General features: G+C 59.2%; 1 protein-coding gene across 1 annotated transcript in view; it reads right to left on the reverse strand.

The window, feature by feature from the left end:
* CHD3 (chromodomain helicase DNA binding protein 3) overlaps positions 1-24,687 on the reverse strand; it is a 55,009-nt gene that overhangs the window by 5,575 nt on the left and 24,747 nt on the right. The window contains exons 5-26 of the mRNA XM_034757095.1: positions 24,129-24,367; positions 23,230-23,360; positions 22,391-22,538; positions 21,023-21,085; positions 19,378-19,553; positions 18,466-18,699; positions 17,661-17,864; positions 17,272-17,483; positions 16,382-16,513; positions 15,917-16,016; positions 13,819-14,010; positions 13,187-13,387; positions 12,592-12,729; positions 12,239-12,360; positions 11,511-11,684; positions 10,825-10,966; positions 10,060-10,191; positions 9,623-9,721; positions 4,157-4,161; positions 3,448-3,592; positions 2,743-2,908; positions 2,187-2,302 (exon numbers count right to left, since the gene is read on the reverse strand). Of these exons, the coding sequence (XP_034612986.1) occupies positions 2,187-2,302; positions 2,743-2,908; positions 3,448-3,592; positions 4,157-4,161; positions 9,623-9,721; positions 10,060-10,191; positions 10,825-10,966; positions 11,511-11,684; positions 12,239-12,360; positions 12,592-12,729; positions 13,187-13,387; positions 13,819-14,010; positions 15,917-16,016; positions 16,382-16,513; positions 17,272-17,483; positions 17,661-17,864; positions 18,466-18,699; positions 19,378-19,553; positions 21,023-21,085; positions 22,391-22,538; positions 23,230-23,360; positions 24,129-24,367 (3,271 nt within the window). The remainder of the gene's footprint in view (positions 1-2,186; positions 2,303-2,742; positions 2,909-3,447; positions 3,593-4,156; positions 4,162-9,622; positions 9,722-10,059; positions 10,192-10,824; positions 10,967-11,510; positions 11,685-12,238; positions 12,361-12,591; positions 12,730-13,186; positions 13,388-13,818; positions 14,011-15,916; positions 16,017-16,381; positions 16,514-17,271; positions 17,484-17,660; positions 17,865-18,465; positions 18,700-19,377; positions 19,554-21,022; positions 21,086-22,390; positions 22,539-23,229; positions 23,361-24,128; positions 24,368-24,687) is intronic.

The raw sequence follows: 24,687 nt of genomic DNA on the forward strand, positions 1-24,687 counted from the left end.
AGAGGGAGGCACCTCCCTGGATTTTAGTCCCATAATGGGACTAAGTCGGGTGGACCGGACGATCTTCATCCGAGAATATTGAAGGAATTGGCGCGGGAAATAGCAGGCCCGTTAGCGACTATATTTAATGAATCTGTAAACTCGGGGGTGGTCCCGTTAGACTGGAGAATAGCTAATGTGGTTCCTATTTTCAAGAAAGGGAAAAAAAGTGACCCGGGTAACTATAGGCCTGTTAGTTTAACATCAGTAGTGTGCAAGGTGCTGGAGAAGATTCTGAAAGAGAAACTAGTTGAGGACCTTGAGGTTAATGGCAAATGCGATAAATTACAGCATGGTTTTACGAAGGGCAGATCGTGCCAAACGAATCTGATCTCCTTCTTTGAGAAAGTAACGGACTTATTAGATAAAGGAAATGCGGTGGACCTAATATACCTGGATTTCAGTAAAGCGTTTGATACTGTACCCCATGAGGAATTATTGGTTAAAATGAAAAACATGGGGATCGATATGAAAATCCAGAGGTGGATAAGGAATTGGTTAATGGGGAGAATGCAGCGGGTCGTATTAAAGGGTGAATTGTCGGGTTGGAGGGAGGTTACTAGTGGAGTGCCTCAAGGTTCGGTTTTGGGACCCATTTTATTTAATCTATTTATAACTGACCTCGGGACCGATTGCAAGAGTGGGCTGATAAAGTTTGCGGATGATAAGAAGGTGGGAGGAGTTGCAAACTCGGAGGAGGATAGGGATATTCTGCAGGGAGACTTGAATGAGCTTGTGAATTGGAGTGTCAGAAATAGGATGAAATTTAATAGTGAAAAGTGTAAGGTGATGCACTTGGGGATGACTAATAAAAATTTTAGTTACAAGATGGGGACGCATTGGTTAGAAGTAACGGAAGAGGAGAAGGACCTAGGGGTCCTTGTGGACCGCAGGATGACTATGAGTCGACAATGTGACGTGGCGGTGAAGAAAGCCAATGCGGTCTTGGGATGTATTAGGCGAGGTATATCTAGTAGGGATAGGGAGGTCCTGCTTCCGTTGTACAAGGCGCTGGTGAGACCTCATTTGGAGTACTGTGTGCAGTTCTGGTCTCCCATGTTTAAAAAAGATGAACTCAAACTGGAACGGGTGCAGAGAAGGGCGACTAAGATGATCAGAGGAATGGAAAACCTGTCGTATGAAAAGAGATTAGAGGAGCTTGGGTTGTTTAGTCTGACAAAGCGAAGGCTGAGGGGGGATATGATTGCTATCTTCAAATATATCAGAGGGGTTAATACAAGGGAGGGAGAGGAATTATTCCAGCTTAGTACTAATGTGGACACGAGAACGAATGGATACAAACTGGCCGGGGGGAAGTTCAGGCTTGAAATTAGACGAAGGTTTCTGACCGTCAGAGGGGTGAAATATTGGAACGGCCTTCCGAGGGAAACGGTGGGGGCGACGGACCTGTCTGGTTTTAAGATTAAGTTGGATAAGTTTATGGAGGGAATGGTTTAATGGTAAAACATAGTAGCCAAGGAAAACCAAGCAATGGTACATGAATAGCATAATGGCCAACAAGGGTCAGGCTAGAGACTATTGCCTATATGCTCGGGGTAGTACTGATCGCCATATTTGGGGTCGGGAAGGAATTTTCCTCCAGGGTAGATTGGCTGAGCCTCTGGAGGTTTTTCGCCTTCCTCCGCAGCATGGGGCAGGGATCACTAGCAGGAGGGTCTCTGCCGATTGAAGTCACTAAAACACAGGATTGGGGACTTCAACGGCAGAGTCCAGGGAAGGGTCTTGCGGCCTGCAGCATGCAGGGGGTCAGACCAGATGATCATAATGGTCCCTTCTGACCTAAAAGTCTATGAGTCTATGAGTCTATAATCTCCAGCCACGGGGGAATTATCCTGCGGAACCAGGGACCTGCCCGCTGGCCAACGCTCTTCTGGGTCGTCTCTGGGGGGCGGAAAGGGGTCTCGGTGTCACCGCACCACGGAATGAGGGGAAAACATGCAAATCTCGAAACTACCCGAGCCCAGCAGAGGTGAGGCCTGGGCGGCTGTGCCAGCGGAGCATGGAGATCAGCCCCGAGCAAGGCCCCATGCCCTTGTTACCGAAGTGTAGCCCCAGGCCTCTGCCTCAGTTTCCCTTTGGGTCCCTGGCTGGACTGGACAGCGCCAGGATCTGCACCGAGCACCAACCTCCGTCTCCATCCGCTCGTTGCTTTTCGGTTCCTTCTCCGGCTCCTTGCTCTCCGGCTCCTCCTTCTCGGGCAGTGGCCCCGTCCCGTCCCCGCGCTCGCTGGGGGCTGGCGTGGCTGCAAGGAGACGGCATCAACTGGGCGGGGCCAGGAGACCCTGCCCATCCCCCCCCATGGATGGGGGCAGGGACCCCGGGGCGGGGAGAGATCCCAGACTCCTCCCCCTCCCTGCACTGTGATCGGGTGAGATCCAGGCTCCTCCCTGCCGCCCCGTGATAGGGTGAGACACAGGCTCCTCCCCACTCCCTGCCCCATGATAGGGTGAGGCCCCAGGCTCCTCCCTCTCCCTGCACTGTGATAGGGTAAGATCCAGGCTCCTCCCCCCCACCCCATGATAGGGTGAGACCCAGGCTACACCCCCTTCCTCCTCTGTGATAGGGTGAGGCCCCAGGCTCCGCCCCCTTCATCCTTCCCTGTCATAAGGTGAGGCCCAGGCTCCTCCCCCGCCCGTGGGGGGGAGATACCCGGGATCTGGCCCCCGCGGTGCCAGGCCCTACCTGGCTTGGAGGTGCAGGGCGTGTTGGTGCAGCTGGGCTCGGGAGTGGTGGTGGAGGTCTTGATGGTTGGCGAGGAGGCGCGGGACGAGCGCTTGGAGTCGGCGCTGGGGTCAGGCATGAGCTCAGGCATGCTCCACCGCCCGTTGATGTGCTCGAACTCCTGCACCTGTGGGGGAGGATGGCACTGCGTCAGTCCCACATGCCAGGCGCGCCCCCCCCGCCCTCTGTGGCCCTGTTCGCCCTCCCTAACCCTAACTCAGACCCCCACCCCGCCGAGATCAACTCCTCTGCCCCAAATGAAATGGGGGAGCCTGTCAGACACATGGTGAGAAAAAAGCCCCTGCCTCAGAGAGCTCACAGTTTAAACAGACAAAGGGCAGGAGGGGAAACTGAGGCACAGTGCAGGATGGGAGAGGCGGAAGGGCAGTGGCTATTCACTGGATCATGCCTTTCCCAGCTCCCCCCGACCCCCACTCCGGGATCAGCTTCACTATACACCGAGGTGACGCCGCTCAGGCCTCCTCCCTGGAGGCCGCTCAGCCCGCACCCCGGATCCTCTCCAGCGGCGGCCGCGTGCCGACGCTCCAGCAGTGCCAAGCTCCTTTCCGCAGTCCTGGGACCCCGCGGGGTGGATGGACAGACAGACGTGCCTCCCACCTGCACTCGTCAACCCCAGCCCCCCGAATCCCCCTACCGGCAACGCACCTTCTTCTTCACTAGCGACATGACGCCGATGCGTGTCAGGACCTGCTGCCGGGACAGCCCCTCCCTGGGAACGCCGTCGGCGAAGGTCTCCGAGCCGTCCGCCCCGGGCTCGCACAGGTGCCTCATGAAGAGGGAGACGTAGGCCCTGTGGGGGTGGGGGAGTGGGGCGACCGGGAGCTGAGAACCACGGAGCCCCAGCTCGGTGAGAACAGCCCCGCCGCTGGCTGCTAGCAACAAGCGGGGGCTAGGACACACGGGGGGGGGGGGGGGGGGAACCACTGGCCCCCCACCCTCGAATGCCTGCCAGTTGCCATCAGACCTCGCTTCTCATCCCGCCCTGCATAGGGGCGCCCTGCGGGGAGCCCGTGTGGCAGGCCGGCTCCGGGTAGGGGGACAGCCACAGCTCAGGCCCGCCCCTGTTTCCCCAGCCCAGCCGCCCCCACGAGGGGGTGATCTCCGTCTGCGCGAGGGAGGGGGCGGCGCCTTCCCACACCCACTCCAGGAAAGCAGACGGCTGGCGGCGCGACGGGCGCTCAGATGAGTAAGAACCGTCATCACGTGGCAAGTGGGAACAAGCAGCCCCCATGGATTGGTGGGGGGTCCTGCTTCCCCGCCCTCCCCGGGCCCCAGAGAGGCTGGGGGAATCGGGGAGCAGGGTCTCCCCGGTCAGGCGAGCTCCCCCCGGCCAGCACCCTGCGCCTACACCTACTTGAACTCCTTCTCCGTTTTGCCTCGCAGGTCCCGGACCAGCCACTGGGTGGTGAAGGCGTCCTGGGGCGGCATCCCCCAGCGCATGACGGCGTTCAGGAAGGCCTTGCGCTGGCGCGTGTTGAACCCCAGCACCTGACAGCAGACGTGGGTGAGAGAGAGAGACACCCCAGCGCCCTCCCCGGGCAGCTCCCCGCCCTCTGCGATTCCCTCCAGCGCCCTCCCATGGCCCAAGTGCCCGCAGGACCCACTGCTGAGAAATACGGCCCTGCTTAGCAGAGCCAGAGCTCACCTGCTCCCCACTCCCAGAACTGGGGAGACCTGGCTCCCAGCTCCTCCCCGTTCTAACCCACCAGCCTCCACTCCCCTCCCAGAGCCAGGGAGAGAACCCAGGAGTCCTGGCTTCCAGCCCCCCCGCTCTGACCATTAGACCCCACTCCCCTCCCAGAGTCGTGGAGAGAACCCAGGAGTCCCGGTTCCCATCCCCCCTGTTCTAACCACTAGCCCCCAATCCCCTCCCAGAGCCAGGGGGAGAACCCAGGAGTCCTGGCTTCCAGCCCCCACGGCTCTAACCCATCAGCCCCCAATCCCCTCCCAGAGCCAGGGAGAGAACCCAGGAGTCCTGGCTCCCAGCCCCACCCGCTCTGACCACTAGACTCCACTCCCCTCCCAGAACCAGGGAGAGAATCCAGGAGTCCTGGTTTCCAGCCCCCCACGGCTCTAACCCATCAGCCCCCAATCCCCTCCCAGAACCAGGGAGAGAACCCAGGAGTCCTGGCTCCCAGGACAGCGTCTCACCTCGATGTTGCCCCCAACTCGCGCCAGCAGGGGTGGCAGAGGTTTGTCTTTCTCGTTGCGGAGCTGGCGTTTGGACTGGCGCCGTCCTGTGTGGGCGGAAGGAGACGCGATTAAATGCCCCTGCCCGCCAGCCCAGAGTGGCCGGGGCCAGGGGCCGGGAACGGAGCCGGGTGCTTGGCGTGGGGACGGCTGGAACAGCTCCCTGAGCTGCACGGACCCCACCCCGTCCCAAACTGGGCCCCCATCATGCCCGCCGTCACACCAGGCGCAAGATCTGGAGGCGGTGGTCAAAATAAATCTCCGATGCTGGGCTTGGAGCTTCCCGCCCAGCCCAGCCACCTTCCAGGGGCCGCGTTCAGAGAATGGCTGGGTCTGTCTACACTACAGCTATGACGCTGGCCGTATCCAAGAACACCAATGGACCGTGCTCGTTAACCACGATTTAGGGACGCCCGCTATCCGAGCTTTTCCTCTAGAAAGAAGAGCGGCTTTCCCACCTGCGTGATCACGTCCATGGAAAAGTTACAACCTTCTGGTTTGGCTCATCCCACGCCGGACGCTTTCGATTGGCAACGTTTGGTTTTTGCCCCTGCTTGCCAACGGGCAAAAAAAAACCCGAAATTCACCCCAGTACCTTGGTGGGCAGATCTAGCTCCTACTCACTCTAGCCGAATCAAAACAAAAGGATTTAGGCACGCTGATTTCATCAGCGTCACCAGTTCTCCCTTCTTAAGTGCTAACTACATCCCATTCTCCTCCATGAAGGAACAGAGCAAGTTTAGACAAGCGGGAGACAATGGACGGAATCTCAGTTTTTCCCCGAATTTCTGTGGGGTTTTTTTGCCTCCCACAAAAAATTGTCACGCCTGCAAAATTTCTGGAAATATGACATGCCTACGCGGGGCTTAAATGGGCCTTAAATGTCTTCCCCCCACTGACACAGAGCTGTTGTACCCCCAAACCCGGGCCCTCACCTTCCGGCCTCTCGTCGAAGTCTTCGTCCTCCTCTTCCGATCCCACCGAGTACTCGGACTGATTGTCTGAAAGATCAGCACGGCAGTTTGTAACCGGAACCTGACTGCCCCCCGTTAGCCCCTCCCCGGAGCAAGGGGCGGTGGGATGCGGGGAATCACAGCACAGATTCCCCCTTCTGACCCCCTCTGCTCCGCGGTTCGCTAGCCTGCCCCTCACATCACAGCACGGCTCCGACTTAACGAAGTGGCCAGCTCGTTCACATCCAAAGCTACCCAGATGGTGGGGAGGGGAAATCGCAGACTCAGTGGCTCACGCCGACTCATTTTTCCCGTCTCTCCCAAAGTCAAAATTCTGAAATTTCCCGCAAGATGGGAATTTGGGAACATTTGGTTTGGGACACCTCAAAATGCCCTTCCTGACGGGATGTTGAAACATTCCAAAGTATGATACATACACCTCTACCCCGATATAATGTGACCCGATATAACACGAATTCGGATAGAACACAGTAAAGCAGTGCTCGGGGGGGGGGGGCGGGCGCTGCACACTCTGGTGGATCAAAGCAAGTTCGATATAACGTGGTTTCACCTATAATGCGGTAAGATTTTTTGGCTCCCAAGGTCAGCGTTATATTGGGGTAGAGGTGTATACAGCTCTCGATCCATGTGAAATATTTCACACATCCACCCCATATAATAATATAAATGCTACCAAGTCTTGCATATCGAATAGAATATGGAAAGTATTATATCGAATATAAGATATTCACAATGGTATGCAACATTTTCTATGTTAAATGTAGTGTTATAGAAAATATTAACATATTTATATATTGATATTTAAAGTGCTATAGATAGTATAAACTATTAAATATAAAAACCAAAGTATAATGTGAAATATTATGTTTTATACATTGTCTTTATTTTCATTTTACTATCAAATATTTGCTTATAAAATATCAACAATTAAATATAAAGTATTATACAAAAATGAAATATGAACTATTAAAATGGATAAATGTATACTTTAATAGTTCATATCTGCTTTCTGTATAAAACTTTAGAGTAAAATAGATACATAGATATTTAATATTTAATGTATAATATAAAAGTTTTATATATAGTAATAATTAATACTTTGTATTATATTTAAAGTATATATAAAATAAGATCTATATATATAGTAATAGTTAATGTTTACATTATATAAACTTGATATTTAAATATTATCTCTAATACAAAATTTTAACTATTAAAATATACATTTTAATTAAAATTAAAATTAATTTATTTAAAATTTAATATGTATTTAATAGTATTTATTATATTTAAAGTATAATATAAAATCTATATAGACTTGATATTTCACTATCTCTAATATGAAATATTAACTATTAAAATATACATTTTAATTACAATTTAATATTTATTTTAATAGTATTTGTTATAGTTAAGTATAATATAAAATCTCAGCCAGCCCAGAGAGGCCGGAGACCCTGCTGCGGGGCCCGGGAACGGAGCCGGGTGCTTGGCGTGGGGACGGCTGGAGCGGCTCCCCGAGCTACACGGACTCCACCCCATCCCCGTCCCAAACTGGGTCCCCATTATGCCAGGCACTGCACAGACCAACCGAGGCACGGGGCAGGGGCTTGCTCAAGGTCACTGGCAGAGCCAGGGACAGAACCCAGGACGCCCCAGACCAATACTGTACCCCCTAGGACACACCACATCCCGTTATATCCAGTACCTATTCTCCCGTCAATCCCGGAAGATGGAGCTCACTAATATAACGAATCTAAGGCTGAAGGTGTAAAAAGGGTGTGGTGCATTTGCACCGAAAAGGACACTACCCCCCGGACCTCCATTTGCACCACACACTCGTTTTACCCACCCCGTAGATGCTCCCTTTTCTCCCCCACTCGCCCCAACGTCGCTGAGTAGGAATAACACCCCCGGCCCTATGCAATTTGCCCTCTCAGCCGTGGGATACAGGAGAGGACCCCATAACCAGCAGCTCTGCCTGGCCCTGCCCTGTCTTCAGGCCTGCCCCACAACCCCCTGCTGGTCCAGCTCTGCCCCCCAGCTCTGCCGGTGCCCCTCACTCCCGACCTGCAGCCCCCTGCTAGCCCAGTCCTGCCCCTCCCAGCCCTGCCGGTGCCCCTCACTCCTGACCCGCAGCCCCCGCTAGCCCAGTCCTGCCCCTCCCAGCCCTGCCAGTGCCCCTCACTCCCGACCCGCAGCCCCCGCTAGCCCAGCCCTGTCCCCCCCCCNTCTTCCCGGCTTCCCCTTCACGGCAGGAACTCAGAGGCCCCACCTGCCTGCCTCCCCGTCCTCCTAACCATCCACCCGCCTCCTAACCATCCACCCGCCTCCCTCTGTCCACCCGACGCACCCGCCTGCCTCTCCGTCCGCCAGTCCATCTGTCCATGCACCTCCGTCCGTCCGCCCAACCATCCACCCGCCTGCCTCCCTGTCCGCCCAATGCACCCGCCTCCTCGTCCGCCTGACCAACCACCTGCCTCCCTCTGTCCGTCTGCCTGCCTCCCCATCCGCCCGTCCGTCCAACCAACCCACCCGCCTGCCTCCCCGTCCGCCTGACCATCCACCCGCCTCCCTCTGTCCACCCGACGCACCTGCCTGCCTCCTCGTCCGCCTGACCATCCACCCACCTCCCTCTATCCGCCCGACCCACCCGCCTGCCTCCCCATCCGTTCACCCGACGCACCCGCCTGCCTCCCGCTCCACCCAGCCATCCACATGCCCAGGGACGCCGGTCTGTCCCTTCCATCCCTCCCTCCCTCCCCGTGACCCACATCCACCCAGCCCATCTCAGAGGCAAAGATCTACCTACCCTGTCTTCCAGGGCAGCTCTCTGCCTGAGTCCACCCCCCTGAGTCCCCTACGGCTCTATCTACCCAACCACCCCGCCCCAGGGGCATCTCTCTGGCCAGCCGACTTCTTCCCGGCTTCCCCTTCACGGCAGGAACTCAGAGACGGGCCAGACCCCTGACCGGGGTAAGAAGCAGAGGCTCCATGAGTGGCCACTGAGCTACTCCGCAGCCAGAGATGCAACCTGGGGCTCGGGAAGGGTCCCCCGGGCCCGGTTCTCCGTGGCAGCCAGCCTGGGAAAGGGGGATCCTCACCTGCCCCCGCAGGGGACTCACCTGGATGTCGTTGTGGGGGTTCCAGTCCGAATCGAAGATCACCACCGTGTCGGCGGTGGCCAGGTTGATGCCCAAGCCACCCGCCCGGGTGGAGAGCAGGAAGCAGAACTGCTGAGCGCCGGGAGCTGGGGGGAGAGATCGCATGGGTCACACGGGGGAAATCCTGGCCTCCCGCACAGGCAAGAACCCCCCGGCCCCCCCAATCAAAGCTCTCGCTGTCTGGGACCAAGACCCTGGGCACCGTGGGACTGGGGAAGAGGGGACCGGGGTGGAATCTCCTCCCTGACGAGAGCAAGACACTAACGAACCAAACCGCCGGCAGCTGCTAACACAAGTCTCACAGGGCCAAGGCTGGAGGCGTCAGCTCGCAACGTCACCATCCCTCTGCACCACCTCCCTGGGCAGCGCCCGGCGTGACAGGGCCCCGATCTCGGTCTGGGGGGGTGGGGGCAGCGCCCGGCGTGACGGGGTCCCCGATCTCGGTCTGGGGGGGTGGGCAGGAGGAATCATACCATTGAATCTGTCGATGGCCTCTTGCCGCAACGTCCCAGTGATCCCACCGTCGATCCGCTCGTACTTGTAGCCTTCGTAGTCCAGGAAATCCTCCAGCAGGTCCAGCATTTTCGTCATCTGAGTGGCCAGGGGAGATCAGGGTGGTCAATACTGGGCTCCGAAAACATAGCTCCCTCGCCTGGCACGGAGATGCAGCGACCTCTGGGGTAGCCGCAGCCCCTGTTTAACCACCCATGACTGTGCAGGAGTTTCAGACGGGACGCAAAAGAGGTTGCTGTATCCATCTGGGAGGGGATTCAGCGAGCAGGATGGAATTGCTCGGGGCCGGAACTCCCCAGGACACCTGGGTTCACACCCTGCGACGCCTGGGTATTCGGGCATGGGAGGAAAGACACAATGTACGTGTCACCCACCTGAGGCTGTGATGTACCCGCAGACCCAGGCCAGCCCCTCACCTGTGAGAAGATTAGCACCCGGTGCCCCTGCTCCTTCAGCTTCCGCAGCATCTTCTGGAGTAGCATCAGCTTGCCGGAGGATTTGATGAGGGCCCCACCCTCGTAGGCACCGCTGGGCAGCTTGGGGGATTCCTGGCGAGGCAAAGATGGCAGCCGTTCGGCTCCGAAACCCGCCCGCCGCCCGTCCTGCCCCAGGCGGGGCCGATCCCTGGCGCCGATCAGGGGAGACCTTTGGGGTGGACGCCAGCCGTCGGGCAGGTAACGGGACGGAGATCGGCCCACCCCCGGCGCCAAATCCTCAGCCACAATGAAACGGCCCCGCCAAAAAAAACCCGGATTCCCTCCCCCACCTCGTCGGTTTTTAAATAAAATTCACTGTTTCCCACCCCCCCAGACCGCGCTCGCTAATTTTCCCAGCGTTCAATCAATGCTCGGAATCGAGACGTGGTAAAATCGTTCGAATTTTTTCAAAAAATAAAAGTTCCCATGTCGATATGTTGCTTTAAACAGATTCTCTCCAGACCGAAATCGATGGGAAGTCATAGAATGTGTCCAGAGGGCCTAATCTGCATATAAAGCTCCACCCAGCTCTGCTGACTCCGCCTCCTGGGGCCAAGCCCCGCCCTTTTGGGATGAACCATGGTCTGCCTGACACCCCCCCCATACCACTTCGACAGGCGGGACGTACCAACGTGCCCACACCCTCCGGGGTACACCGGGGTCTCCCCAGACTCCTCCCCTCCCCCGGGGACAGGCGGGACGTACCATCGCAGCCACGGGGAAGAGGTAGGGATGGTTGCAGCACTTCTTGAGGTCCATCATGATGTTGAGCAGGGAGACCTGGTTTCCGCCCCCTCGGGAGTTGAGGGCCTCGAAGTTGCGGGTCAGAATGTATTTGTAGTATTTCCTGAGCGGGGAGTGGGAGGGAAGGTGAGGCTGGGCCCTGCCACCATCCCAGACCCTGATCCCCAGGAACCCTGACGCCCAGCCTCCAGCTCTAACCCCTAGACCCAGCTCTGATCTGGGGAGAGAACCCAGGAGTCCTGGCTCCCAGCCCCCCCTGCTCTAACCACCAGCCCCCACTCCCCTCCCAGAGCTGGGGAGAGAACCCAGGAGTCCTGGCACCCAGCCCGACCCCCTGCTCTCATCACGTTCCCCGACATACTCACACAGTGCCAGGCAGGGAATGGCTCTCCGATCCCATCCATACTACATCCTATGACACTATATCCTATGTCTCCCACTGAGCCCTCACCCCGCTCCCTGCCCCACTGCGCCCCCTAGCGCCACCCTGCAGCTAGCCTTGCCTGCCAGGGGAGAGCGCCCCCTGCTGAGCCCCCCGCCCCGCTCCCTGCCCCACAGCGCCCTCTAGCACCGCCTTGGGGCACTGGCCCTTTAGCTGGTCTGTCCCCCCGCGTGTGTGTGTGGCCCCCACCACCAACAGGCCATACTTCTGCATGGGGCTCAGCTCCACACGCACGATCAGCTCCGTCTTGGCCGGCATGTTCTTGAAGACGTCGGCCTTGAGGCGCCGGAGCATGTGAGGGCCCAACAGGTCGTGCAGCTTCTTGATCTGGTCTTCCTTGGAGATGTCAGCAAACTCCTCCAGGAATCCCTCCAGGTTACTGTGGGGACAGGCGGACGGGGCCGGGTTAGCCTGGGCCCCCCGGCCCGGCAGCGCTGGCAGCCTCCCTTGCCGGGCCCAGGCCAATGCCCCGGCATGCAGCACAGCCCCCTTAACGGGAGGAGAGCGCCCCCTGCCCTGCACCCCACTGAGCCCCGCCAGCTCGCAGCCCACAGCCCCACTCCCCCTGGTGTCCCCAACCCTATCCTGCTTGGGGGGATTGGACCCAAGAGGCCTGGGGTCTCTGATCCCCAGCAGAGCACGCCACCGAACTTTGCTGTGCCGCCGTGGGTGAGAGGTCCCATACTCCTAGGGGTCATAGGGCATGACTTTCCCACGCCCCCTCCCCAAAATCAAGCCAACCAGTGCCGGGTGATGCCCAGGCGGGGTGAAGGCGAATCGGGGGACGGCTGTCTCTTTGAGGTGGGGCCATGGGCCAGGAAGGGGGGTGGAGTGAAATTCCCAGGGTGAGGACACGTCCCGGCTCCCTTGGGGACCCCAGGGGGCAGGGCGGGGGTCTCGTGTGGAGCGGGGGGGAGGGGGAGTCTGACGTACTTGAAGCGCTCCGGCGTGAGGAAGTTGAGCAGGTGGAAAAGCTCCTCCAGGTTGTTCTGCAGCGGCGTCCCCGTCAGCAGCAGCTTGTGGTCGATCTTATAACCGTTCAGCACCCTGAAGAACTGGGAGGGGCACGGGGGGGTGTCAGGGGCTTGCAGCCCCCCCAGACAACGGGGGGTGCAGCCCGAGGGTCCTCTGCAGGAAGCTCAGAGAGCTCGGCAACCCAGCAGAGAAAGAGCTGAAGCCGCCAGCCCCCACTCCCCTCCCAGAGGCAGGGGGAGAACCCAGGAGTCCTGGCTCCCAGCCCCCCGTGCTCTAACTCCCCGCCCCCACTCCCCGCCCCGTGCCCATACCTTGGACTGGTTGTTCTTCAGTCGATGAGCCTCGTCCACCACCAGGCAGGCCCAGCGGATGGAGCCCAGCGCCGCCTGGTCGATGGTGACCAGCTCGTAGGATGTGAGCAGCACGTGGAACTTCACCTGAGCTTCCCTCTGCAGGGAAAGGCCGGGCCGGGTGAGCGGATGGAGCAGCAGCCGGGACCCCCGCTGGGGACAGGCCCTACCGGGCGCCTGGCAGCTAACAAGCCGGAGACCCCGAGCCACGGGCCAGTGGGCAGCCTCCTCAGCGATCCCCAGCCCCTGCGCCTCCCCTACTCAGCCTCAGCGCCCTGCAAGCCCCTAGCACCGTGAGCCAGGCAGGTGACGGGAGCTGACAAGAGAACCCAGGAGTCCAATCTCCCAGCCCCCCGCTGCTATAACCACTAGACCCCACTCCCTTCCCAGTGCCGGGGAGAGAACCCAGGAGTCCTGGTTCCCAGCCCTCCCTGCTCTAACCACCAGCCCCCACTCCCCTCCCAGAGCCAGGGAGAGAACCCAGGCATCCTGGCTCCCCTGCCCAATGAGAATAACCAGGCACATGCGGCTCAGGGGGAGGGGGTGTGTGTCTCGCCTTCATTTTGAAAGCCTTCTTCCCGCCCTTCATGGCATTGTCCTCGAAGGAGAACTCGTTCTCACGGATGATGGAGCGGCTGTCCTTGTCGCCCGTGTACGTCACGACGTAGAACTTCGGCGCCCACATCTGGAACTCCCGCTCCCAGTTGATGATGGTGGAGAGTGGGGCGCTGACCAGGAAGGGGCCTTTGGTGTGACCCTGAGCAGAGAGAGACACCCGGCGGGTTAGGGGGCAGAGAAAAGAGCGGGTGGTTATCCAGGGAACTGGAGATGCGACCACCTCTGGGGCAGGGCGGCCAGTTATCCAGGGACCCTTTGTCCGGCACTGAGATGCGGCCACCTCTGGGGCGGGGCAGCTGGTTACACAGGGACCCCTCGCCCGGAGCGGAGATACGGCCACCTCTGGAGCGGGGCGGCTGGTTACCCAGGGACCCCTCGTCCGGCACTGAGATTCGGCCACCTCTGGGGCGGGGCGGCTGGTTACACAGGGACCCCTCGCCCGGAGCGGAGGTACGGCCACCTCTGGGGCGGGGCGGCTGGTTATCCAGGGACCCCTCGCCCAGCGCAGAGATGCAGCCACCTCTGGGGCGGGGCAGCCGGCTCTTCGGTTGTTTCCCCAGGCAACGTTACCTCCTTGTAAAGGGAGTAGAGGAAGACAATGGTCTGGATGGTCTTGCCGAGGCCCATCTCGTCGGCCAGGATGGTGTCGGTGCCCTGGGCCCAGGAGAAGCGCAGCCAGTTGAGTCCCTCCAGCTGGTACATGTGCAGGGTCCCACCTGTGGAGGTGATGAACCGTGGCTGGGTCTCGTACTTCACCGTGGGCTGCAGGGCGAGAAAGGGAGCGGTGATGGGAGGCACAAGGGATCACGGCGGGAACGAACACACATGCGACAGGGCGGGCCCTCCCCACAGATCACGCACTCACAACGCTCCAAAGCACACCCCCCCACACACACAGAAACCTACACACATACCATCCCACACACAAACCTACACACACACAAAAAGTCAGTGACCCACCGTCCCACCTACAAACCTATACACACACACACACACACACACACACAAAGTCAGTGACCCACCGTCCCACCCACAAACCTATACACACACACACACACACACACAAAGTCAGTGACCCACAAACCTACACACGCAGGGTGGATAAAAATCAATGATTCTTTTTTAAAAAGTCAAAAAAAAAAAAGATTCTTTTTATTTAAATTGGATTTTTTTATAAGTTTTTTTTTCCTCAAAAAGCATTTTATCTAAAGGTAATTTTAATTAAGATACATTATAGCTCATCATGGAATAGGGATTATAAATTCGAATTCTATAGTATGAGACAATATATTCATGTAATGTTTAAGAAAAGTTTTGTGAGTGAGTTCTAATAGTTCATGGATTAGGGACCCAATTTTATGGGGTTCCACAGGCTTCTGTATCGATTATTTCGGTTAATCTTTCGATCTCCCCAATGGGACTCAGTGCTCAGTCTAGAAGATACCAGCAGAGATGCTTAGTTTTGCAGGTCTCCAACTGTGGATTTGTGTCTCCAGAGGTAACACACTTGTTAGCAGCAAAAATGTTTTAAAATAAATAACTAATATATCAAGGTGCGAAATAAGAGACCTCAACCCTATTGTCCCTCCGCACATTTGTGGCCACGGAGTCAGTCCCTGACCTCTCTCTAAAAGTGAAACGTTTCAAAAAGTTCAATGACGAGAAGATTGTTGGGGGCGGAATAGACATGGCCAAGGAGAAGACGTCTGGAGGTAAATGTGAGAAATGAGGGACATATGCTTTTTTGTTAAAAGATTATGTTTGCCATTGAAGAAAAAAATCCAGAATACTTAATGTTGTTGTTTTAGTTAAATAAAACAATTGAAATGTCTGTCTGGTGATGTTCTCCTCCTAATACAGCCTGGCAAGAAAATCCTCTAAATATTAATGAATTGGAGATACACCTCTACCCTGATATAACGCGACATGATATAACACGAATTCAGATATAACGCGGTAAAGCAGCGCTCCGGGGGGGCAGGGCTGCGCGCTCTGGCAGATCAAAGCAAGTTCGATATAACGCAGTTTCACCTGTAACGCAGTGAGATTTTTTGGCTCCCGAGGACAGCATTATATCGGGGTAGAGGTGTAGCTGAATTAGAGATAGTTCATCTCCCAATGACTTTAGAAATATCTGCTTCAATTATCTTTGGTAAACGAAATAACCAACCCATCAATCATTCATTTTCTGATATAGCTGTAAAACTCGTCTGGAAAGTTTTCAGAATAAATCACTGTTTAAAAATGTATCATGTGGACCTTCTACAAACGAAAGCGACAGCTAGCTCTGAGGTGTGAAGAATATGTATTGAGGTTATAACAACCCACAAGAATGCACTTTTGTATAGAAAACCATGATTAAATCGAGTCTTCCTGACTAGTGATTTAAATCAGGATTTAACTTGATTTGATTTAAATCAAATCCACCCTGCACACACGGAGTCGTACCAACCAACCAACCAACCATCCACACACACACACACACACACAGTCAGTGACCCACCGTCCCCCCACCCCCACACACTCCTATCACCGAGCCCCATTCCTCCACTGGAGGAGCGCCCCCTGTTACCCCAGCTCCCGGGTGCCTCCAGCATCCGGCATCCTCCTCCTGGAAACCGCGGGGGCGCGGCGTGGGGCACACACACACACACACACACACACTCACGTCGTTGGTGGGGGAGTTTGGGGGGCCCTCCAATGGCATCTCCTTCTTCTTCTTCTTGTACCTGCGGGGCTGGGCCGGGTCCTCACCCATGATCAGCTCCCTGGGCAGGTGAGAGACGGGTTAGGAATCGACCTGGCTCCGGGGCAGAGGTAACCGGCGGCGAACAGGACAGAGCGTGGGGGGCCCCGGAAGCCCCACGCCATGGCAGGGAATCGGCGAGCCGTGGGGCAGAGGATGCCGGCAGGCAAGCCGCGCCCCACGCTGAAGAACGCCCCCAGACCCCTCGCCCCGTCCCCTCCGTAAACGGATCGAGAAACCAGTTCGGTTTTTTTTGCCCCCCGCAGCTCCCGAGCTTGGCTCCGCCGGCGGTTAGAAAAACCTTTGCTTCGTTTCAAGGCCAAAGCCGGGGCTGGCCGGTTGCCGACCCCCCATCCTCAAGGCTCCCCGGCTCCCCCCGGCGGGTACCTGTGTCTCCAGTAGGCGTGCTTGTGGAAGTCGAAGTCGGGGATGGCCATCTCGTCCTCCTCCCACGTGGACTGGTCGTAGGGCAGGTCGCGCCACTTCACCAGGTAGTGGTAGTTCCCCTTCTTGTCGATGCTGCCCAGGGAGGGAGCCAGTGAGGGATGGGGCGGTGGGATGTGCCGGAGGGAGCCGGTGAGGGACGGGGGAGGGTGGGATGTGTCGGAGATAGCCAGTGAGGGACGGGGGTGGGGGGTGGGATGTGCCGGAGGGAACCGGTGAGGGACGGGGGGAGGGAGGGGGTAGGATGTGCTGGAGGGAGATGGGGGCCGGCGGCTGGAACGGGCTGCGTGGCTCTGGGCAATCAGCTGACAGCCCCCGCCCAATGCGCAGTGCAGTGCTGGGGACTTTGGGGACAGAAATGAGGGTCCCCAGCTCTCCGCGGGGCCGCCCAGGGGTCATTGAGGGTGGAGCAGGGGGAGAGGGGGAGAGGGGGAGACACCCAGGGCCCCAGGGCAGCGCAGGGGGCAGACGGGGACACCTGGGGCAGCACAGGGGGCAGACGGGGACACCCAGGGCCCCAGGGCAGCGCAGGGGGCAGACGGGGACACCTGGGGCAGCGCAGGGGGCAGACGGGGACACCCAGGGCCCCAGGGCAGCACGGGAGCAGACGGGGGCACACCCAGGGCAGTGCAGGGGGCAGACGGGGGGCACTCAGGGCAGTGCGCGGAGGGCAGACGGGGGGCATCCAGGGCAGCACAGGGGGCAGACGGGGACACCCAGGGTAGCGCTGGGGGGGCAGACGGGAACACCCAGGGCAGCGTGGGGGGCAGACGGGGACACCCGGGGCAGTGTGGGGAGTAGACGGGGACACCCGGGGCCTCGCCCCGGCCCACCTGTGGTTGATGATGCGGTGAATGGCCATCCACTCGGGCTTGATGCCGTAGCGGTAGAAGCGTTCCTCCATCTGGGCATAGAGCGGGTCTTTGCTCTTCCGCTTCTCGCTCTTGCCGTCGTCCTCGCCGGAGCCGTAGTCTAGCGGGGGCGGCTCGTCCATGTCGTTCTTGCGCTGGTAGTTGCGGTACATCACCAGGTGGAAGATCTCCAGCTGGGCGCCGGGCAGGGAGAGGAAAGGGGGTGAGGCGCTCGGCCGGCCGAGCCCCGGGGCGGCTACTGGGGCTTTGCCAGGCTCCGCACAGAGCCCCATGCACCCCAACACCCCCTGGCCCATCCCGCGCCCCCACACCCTCCCGGCCCATCCCCCCATCCCCCCCCGGAGAGCTACCTGCAGCTCCTTGGCCCAGGAGCAGTGCCAGTACGACTGGCCAACCCACTTGACGAAGAACTCCCGCTCCGAGCGCCCTTGCAGCGCCTTGGGCGAGGGCTCGTCCGCGGCGGCGTCGGGCGGCCGGGGCACCAGCACGGGCGGGGGCGGCTCCCCCCAGCGCCAGTGCAGGATCTTCTGGACCCGGCCCTTCAGCACAGGGCACTGTGGAGGGGATGGAGGGAGAGTCAGGCCTGCCGCGCTCCCGCCCGCCCCCCCCCCACCCCGACGCCCACCCGGGCACCAGCCCCCCCCGAGCCCCGCGGGGTCTGCTGCCCCCTTGCACTCTGGGCAGGACTCCACTTCCTGTCCTAAAAAGGCCCTGTTACGTTTGGTCATCCTGCCTCAGAACAGCTGATATGCCCCACCCCAGAGGTGGCTGCATCTCAGCACTGGATGAGGGGTCCCTGGGTAACCAGCCGCCCCGCCCCAGAGGTGGCCACATCTCAGCGCCAGGCGAGGGGTTCCTGGGTAACCAGCCACCCCGCCTCAGAGGTGGCTGCATCTCAGCGCTGGGCAAGGGGTCCCTGGGTAACCAGCCGCCCCGCCCCAGAGATGGCTGCATCTCTGCTCCATTTTTCCAGCTCTCCCCACGTCCACGAACTCCCAGTCTCTCTGGGATCCCGCAGGACGAAAAGGCCCCAGAGCCGCTTTACAATGCAGAGATCTCCCCATGGCGCTTTTCCCTCGGTACTCAGCCCGGGGAGGCCAGTGGGAGGGGGCCTGGGTCTCCCCCGGCGCAGGGAGTGGAACAGGGGGCCCCTACCGTGCAGCGAGGGCAGAGCCATTCGCCGTTGGGGATCTCGGGCAGCGGCGGGTTGAGGCAGTGGATGTGGTAGGAGGAGATGCAGGCGTCACAGCACAGCAGCTCCCCGCCGTCCTTGCAGACCCGGCAGTACTCCATGTGGTCGTCCTCCTCCTCCTTCTCGCCTTCCTCCTCCAGCTCTTCCTCGTACTCCTCGTCTTCCTCCTTGGCTTCCCACTGCACCCCCTCCTTCTCCTACGGGGGGAGCGAGGCAGCGGGTGAGACAGGCAAGGCCGAGAGCGCGAGCCACACGCAGGCGCCCAGTGAGACGTACGTCCAGGCGTGGGCCCAGGCGCCCAGCGGGACGCACGCCCAGGCAGGGACCCGACGCCAGGCGTGGGCCCAGGCGCCCAGCGGGACGCACGCCCAGGCAGGGACCCGACGCCAGGCGTGGGCCCAGGAGCCCAGTGGGACGCACGCCCAGGCAGGGACCCGACGCCAGGCGTGGGCCCAGGCGCCCAGCGGGACGCATGCCCAGGCAGGGACCCGACGCCAGGCGTGGGCCCAGGCGCCCAGCGGGACACACGCCCAGGCAGGGACCCGATGCCAGGCGTGGGCCCAGGCGCCCAGCGGGACGCACGCCCAGGCAGAGATCAATAGCCTCTCTCAGAGAAAGCCGGACTCTCTTCTCTCCGAATTCGAGCAGCCTGCCCAGGAAAACCGAGTCAGGCTGGTCGGCTTTTCAGCAGCCGCCAGCACTCAGGTCGCCCGGATCACACGTGCCAGGCCTCCAAGGGCACTGATTTCTCAGTAGCACCCAAAATGCACCAGGCACTCCTGGGAAAGGCGGCGGGGTGGTCTACGGGGCACAGGGATGGTACCTAGGCGGGCAGGGGTGCGGGGGGCAGCCAGGAAGGAACAGGGGTGGCTTACGCAGTGGGGACAACTCCATTTGCCCTCGGGCGCCTTGTCGAGTTCGGGGTCCAGACACACCAGGTGATAGGCCCTGGGGCAGGTGTCGCAGAGGATGATCTCGCCACCCTGTTGGCACACCTCGCAGTAGTCCTGGTGGTCCGTCTCGTAGCCATCAACCTCCTCCTCGCCCGGCACTGGGAGGGGACGCAAAAGTAGACGCTGCAGAAGGCGGCGCCCAGACCTCCCGGGACACGCCGTTCCCGCAGGCCAGGAAACGGATTTCCCGTCCCCGCGAGGTCAGGATCCCCACCCAGCCATCCCGTTTCAGGCCAGGCCGAAAAGCTCAGAAGTTCACCGATCGCGGCGGGCTGAGCAAACTTTCTCTTTTCCTCACGTCGGGTCAATCGAAACAATCTGTTTGGCGACTTTCTAAAACTTTGGTTTCAATTTGGACCGTTTCCAAACTTTTTTTGTAGTCCAATTAGCTCATGTTTCAAAAGCGTTTGCAATTCTGACCGTTCTTCCAGCGGAAAATGTGCATCTTTTTCAGTCCAATCAGCTTGAAATGTGGCTGATTTCCACCTTTTGGGATCTAATTCGCTTCCCTTTCAAAAACATTCATGATTTTGACTAGTTTCAATGTTGAAAATATTCCCAACTTCAACCTTTTCCCAGTCGAATTCTAAACAAAACGGCATTTCGAACCAAAGAACGGAAACCACGATTTCAAGATTTCTCCTGTCCCATGAATATTTTTGAGAGTTCACGGTATTTTTTCCCTGCCTTGAATCGGGTTGAAAACGTGACCTCTCAAAAAACCAATCGAGAACAGAACGATCAGAATTTTTTTCCTGTTTTGGGACGATCACAATGATTCATTTGGAGAATCTCATAATGGTTCGTTTCAATCGCGAGCGCTTTTCCCCTCACAGCCTATTTAGCTCAGATTTCTGAACAAAGAGTTGTTTCCAACTGGAACTTTTCATGTCGACGGTTTCGAACCCCTCCCCTCTGCCTTGGGATTTTGGTTGAGTCGGAAAAATTCCCCAAGCCCGACCTGTTCTGAATGCTTTCGGATTTCACAAATCGGCATTTTCCGATGATGAAGAAACAATTCATCGAAAGATTCCCGCATTGTCCGTACTAGGAGCAGAGGAAGTCTGGCTCCATGGAGGACATGGGAGAGCTTTATCCCTGCCCAGCTGCGTTAAGTCACTTCCTCTGTGCTTCAGTTTCCCCACTTAGTCTCTATCTATTCAGGGCTTCTCTACAGGCTACTTAACTAAAAAAAAAAAAATAATAGATAAAAACACCCCAATTTGAAATGTGAAATTTACCAAAATAAGCTAGAAACCCACTGAACCGGGACACAGGAGAACTGGGTTCTGTTCCCAGCTTGGCACTGGGCAATTTGCTGCCTCGTGCCTCAGTTTCCCTTTCTCTAAATGGGCATAATGACACCAATCTCCTGTGGAAAGCACTTGAGATCTGCTGTTGGAAAGCACTAGATAGGAGTTAAAGTCTGTTATTATAGGAACTAGAGACGCTCTGGTTCAACCACTCGAATTCCTTCAGGGAAGTGTCCCCCAAGGATGTCAGACGAGATACCACGATCCCTCCCCAGCCTTGGAACAGCTCGTCTGGGTGGGGTGCAGCCTCTCACCATGCGTCTGCGCAGCGCCCAGCACCACGGGCCCCCGATCCTGGACTGGGATTGCAGAGATCGCTGTAATACAATAACGGTCAGAGTTTGCATCACTGTCGTACCCACAGGCTAGCTCAGGGGGGTGGGGAATGGGGCAGGGGCCTGTCCCCTCTAGGGGGAGCTGGCTCTCATCTGGCCCCAGGGCAGGAATTGCCTGGCACAGGAAGGCACGGAATGAGACATGGGACCTTTCCGTTTTAAGGAATGTCGGAAGATGCTACCTGACCCCCTCAGACAGCTCATGCCCTGAAGCACGGAAGTGAATGGCCGACATCCCAGCTTGTCTACCTTGGGGTCCTGGACTGATGCACGTCAAGTATCTGAATACTACACATATCGCACTGAGTCACAGTTGTAAGCTACCGGGGCCTTTTTGCACAAGCCGGGGCGAGCTACATCTTAGGGACTGCTGGCCCGAGTTAGACCATCTAGCCCGGTCTCCCGGCACACCCTCTGGCACGCCGGCTCTGACCCCTGGGCCCATCTAGCCCGGTCCCCTGCACGCCGGCTCTGACCCCTGTGCCCATGTAGCCCGGTCTCCCGGCACGCCCTCTGGCACACTGGCTCTGACCCCTGTGCCCATCTAGCCCAGTCTCCCGGCACGCCGGCTCTGACCCCTGGGCCCATCTAGCCCGGTCTCCCGGCACGCCGGCTCTGACCCCTGGGCCCATCTAGCCCGGTCTCCCAGCACGCCCTCTGGCACACCGGCTCTGACCCCTGTGCCCATCTAGCCCGGTCTCCCGGCACGCCGGCTCTGACCCCTGGGCCCATCTAGCCCGGTCCCCTGCACGCCGGCTCTGACCCCTGTGCCCATGTAGCCCGGTCTCCCGGCACGCCCTCTGGCACACCGGCTCTGACCCCTGTGCCCATCTAGCCCAGTCTCCCGGCACGCCGGCTCTGACCCCTGGGCCCATCTAGCCCGGTCTCCCAGCACGCCCTCTGGCACACCGGCTCTGACCCCTGTGCCCATCTAGCCCGGTCTCCCGGCACGCCGGCTCTGACCCCTGGGCCCATCTAGCCCGGTCTCCCAGCACGCCCTCTGGCACACCGGCTCTGACCCCTGTGCCCTTCTAGCCCGGTCTCCCGGCTCACTCTCTGGCACGCTGGCTCTGACCCCTGGGCCCATCTAGCCCTCTCTGGTACACTACAAACCCTTCTGCTGCAAGCCGGCGACAGCTGGAGCGTCTCTCAATCAATTTCGGCCCACGGGCTGTCATTCCAATGGACATATCTGCTCTGCCCCCTGGGGAAAAGCTCCTCTCACCCTGAGAAGCCCCACCCCTGGCCAGAAAGCTCCTCCCGCCCAGCTGCCAGGGCCACGCTCACCCTTCTTCCTTTTCCTGCCGGGTCGGCCCCGCTTGAGTTTCTTGACCCGCCCCGAGCTGTCGGAGCGCACCGAGGAGCTGTGGACGCTGGAGTTGTCGACGTCAGACTCCTCCTCCATCTCGCCCACCTCGTCGCTCTGAAACACATGCTGTACATAACCAGAGCGGCCCTCGTTAGGAGGGGCTCGGCCAGAGACGCAAACAGGAGGGGGCGGGGGGAATGGGGACGGATGGCGGGTCACGTGGGGTCATCGAACCTCCCCCGAGACCTGGCACAGGAGGGGCATCTGTGGGACCGAAGAGACCAGGGCCACGGATTAGTGGGGCCCCCGCGGTCGCACATGAGACCCAGCTGGGACAGGCCGTGCCCTACCCGGCGCCCCGAGGCCGGGGATAAAAAGCCCGCCTGTCGGGACCCGTTACTGCAAATACTCGGGCACTGCGGCCCGCAGTTCTTCGCACCACGGAGGCTTTTCCCAGCCTCCTGGGTCAGCACTCGCCTGGGAATGCTCTTAACGTCGAGTCCGAAGGCTGCACCTGCGTGCCTCAGTTTCCCCCAGGGGTTACCGAAAGCCGGGAGGGCAGGGCAGCGGGTCGTGACGGAGGTGTGACGGCAGGAAGCGCCGAAGGCAAGTGGGCTTCTCTCGGGACTTGGGATGTAGGACCCTGCTGGAGCATGGGTCAGTCGGGTGCCCCGAGTCCCAGCCCGGTTATTTTGAAGCATGGATTCGAGCCGGGGAGACCTCGTGAGAGTTGGGGACCGGCGTGACCACCCTCCTGACCACCCAGCCCCCACCCCTGGCTCCCCCCACGCCCACGGCCCCCAGGGGCGTGGCTTACAGAGCTGCTCTTCTTCCGCTTCCCCCCGATCATGCCCAGCTTGATCTTCAGGGGAGCCATCCTCTTCCCCTTCATCTTCCTCTTCATCTCCGGCACGCGAGGGCTCTTGCTCCGCCTTTTGTGACCCGGCCCTTTTGTCAAAGAAAGTGAGATGGATCAAAGGCTCCAAATCCACCTCCTGGACAGGCATGGCCGGCCTCCTGTCTCAGAAGGGGAAACTGAGGCACGGGGAAGGGACCAGCCCTAGGTCACAACGCAAGCAGCTGGGGGTAGAACCCAGGAGTCCGGGCTCCCAGCCGCCCCAACCCACCAGCGCCCCCTCCCCTCCCAGAGCTGGGGAGAGAACTCAGTCATCCGGGCTCCCAGCCCCCCCTGCTCTAACCCACCAGACTCCACTCCCCTCCCAGAGCCGGGGAGAGAACCCAGGAGTCCGGGCTCCCAGCCCCCCCTCCCCTCCCAGAGCTGGGGAGAGAACCCAGGAGTCCAGGTGGATGGGGAGGGGAATGAGACACAGGGCCTTTCCTCTCCCTGCCCTGATGCATCATGGGAATTGTAGTTGCAGGTGCCCCATGCAGCTATTGTCCTCTATAGGCCAATATTCCTGGTCAGACTACATATCCCATGATGCACCGTGGTCTTGGAGAAGGAGTGCATCATGGGCATACCTGGGCAAGAAGCATTGTGGGTATTGTAGTGGTAGGTGCTTCATGCAGCCCTTCCCCTCTGTAGTCTGGGGTCCCTGGTGGGATTACATCCCCCATAATGCTCCCCCATGGTCTTGGGGGAGGAGAAGCAGTGCATCATCATAGTCCCTGGCCCTGGTGCATCCTGGGAGATGTAGTCCAACCCCCTCCCTCACCCCACAGGAGACAAGCGGAACGGGAACCCGGGCGACTCACCTTTCCCTTCTTTGGTTTTGGCTTTGCGGATGGGAACGGGCTGCGGCTCGGTAGTCACGGCCGAGACGGCGGCCGACACCTGCTCAGCCACGGCAGCTGCCGCCGCCGCTGCTGCCGCCGCCACAGCCGCTGCCGAGCCCTTGAAGGGGTTGTTGGCGCTGAACTCCCGCCACTTGGCGCCCAGGATGGTCATCATCTTGGACATGGGGATCTTGGGGTTCTTTTTGGCAATGAGAGGCCTGTGCGGCATGAGACAAAACGGGGGGGATGGTGAGTGCCGTGACGGCTGGGCCTTTGGGAGCAGAGTCCCCCCTCCCCACTCCAGAACTGAGCGCCCCACACCCCCTGCAGGCTCCCTGCGACGAGCAGCGGCATGGGTCACCCCGCTGCTCTGCCAAGAGTTCCCGGCTGTGCTCGAGCCCTGCTCCGCCCCTCCCCCTTCCTGCCCCCGCCCTGCCTCTTCCCGTCCCCACCCCGCCTCTTCCTGCCCCCACTCTGCCCCTCACCGCCTCTTCCTGCCCCTGCCCCGCCCTGCCTCTTCCCAGCCTCGCCCCACCCC

The sequence above is a fragment of the Trachemys scripta genome, chromosome 25 (genome assembly GCF_013100865.1).
Source record: "Trachemys scripta elegans isolate TJP31775 chromosome 25, CAS_Tse_1.0, whole genome shotgun sequence".
NCBI lineage: Eukaryota > Metazoa > Chordata > Testudines > Emydidae > Trachemys > Trachemys scripta.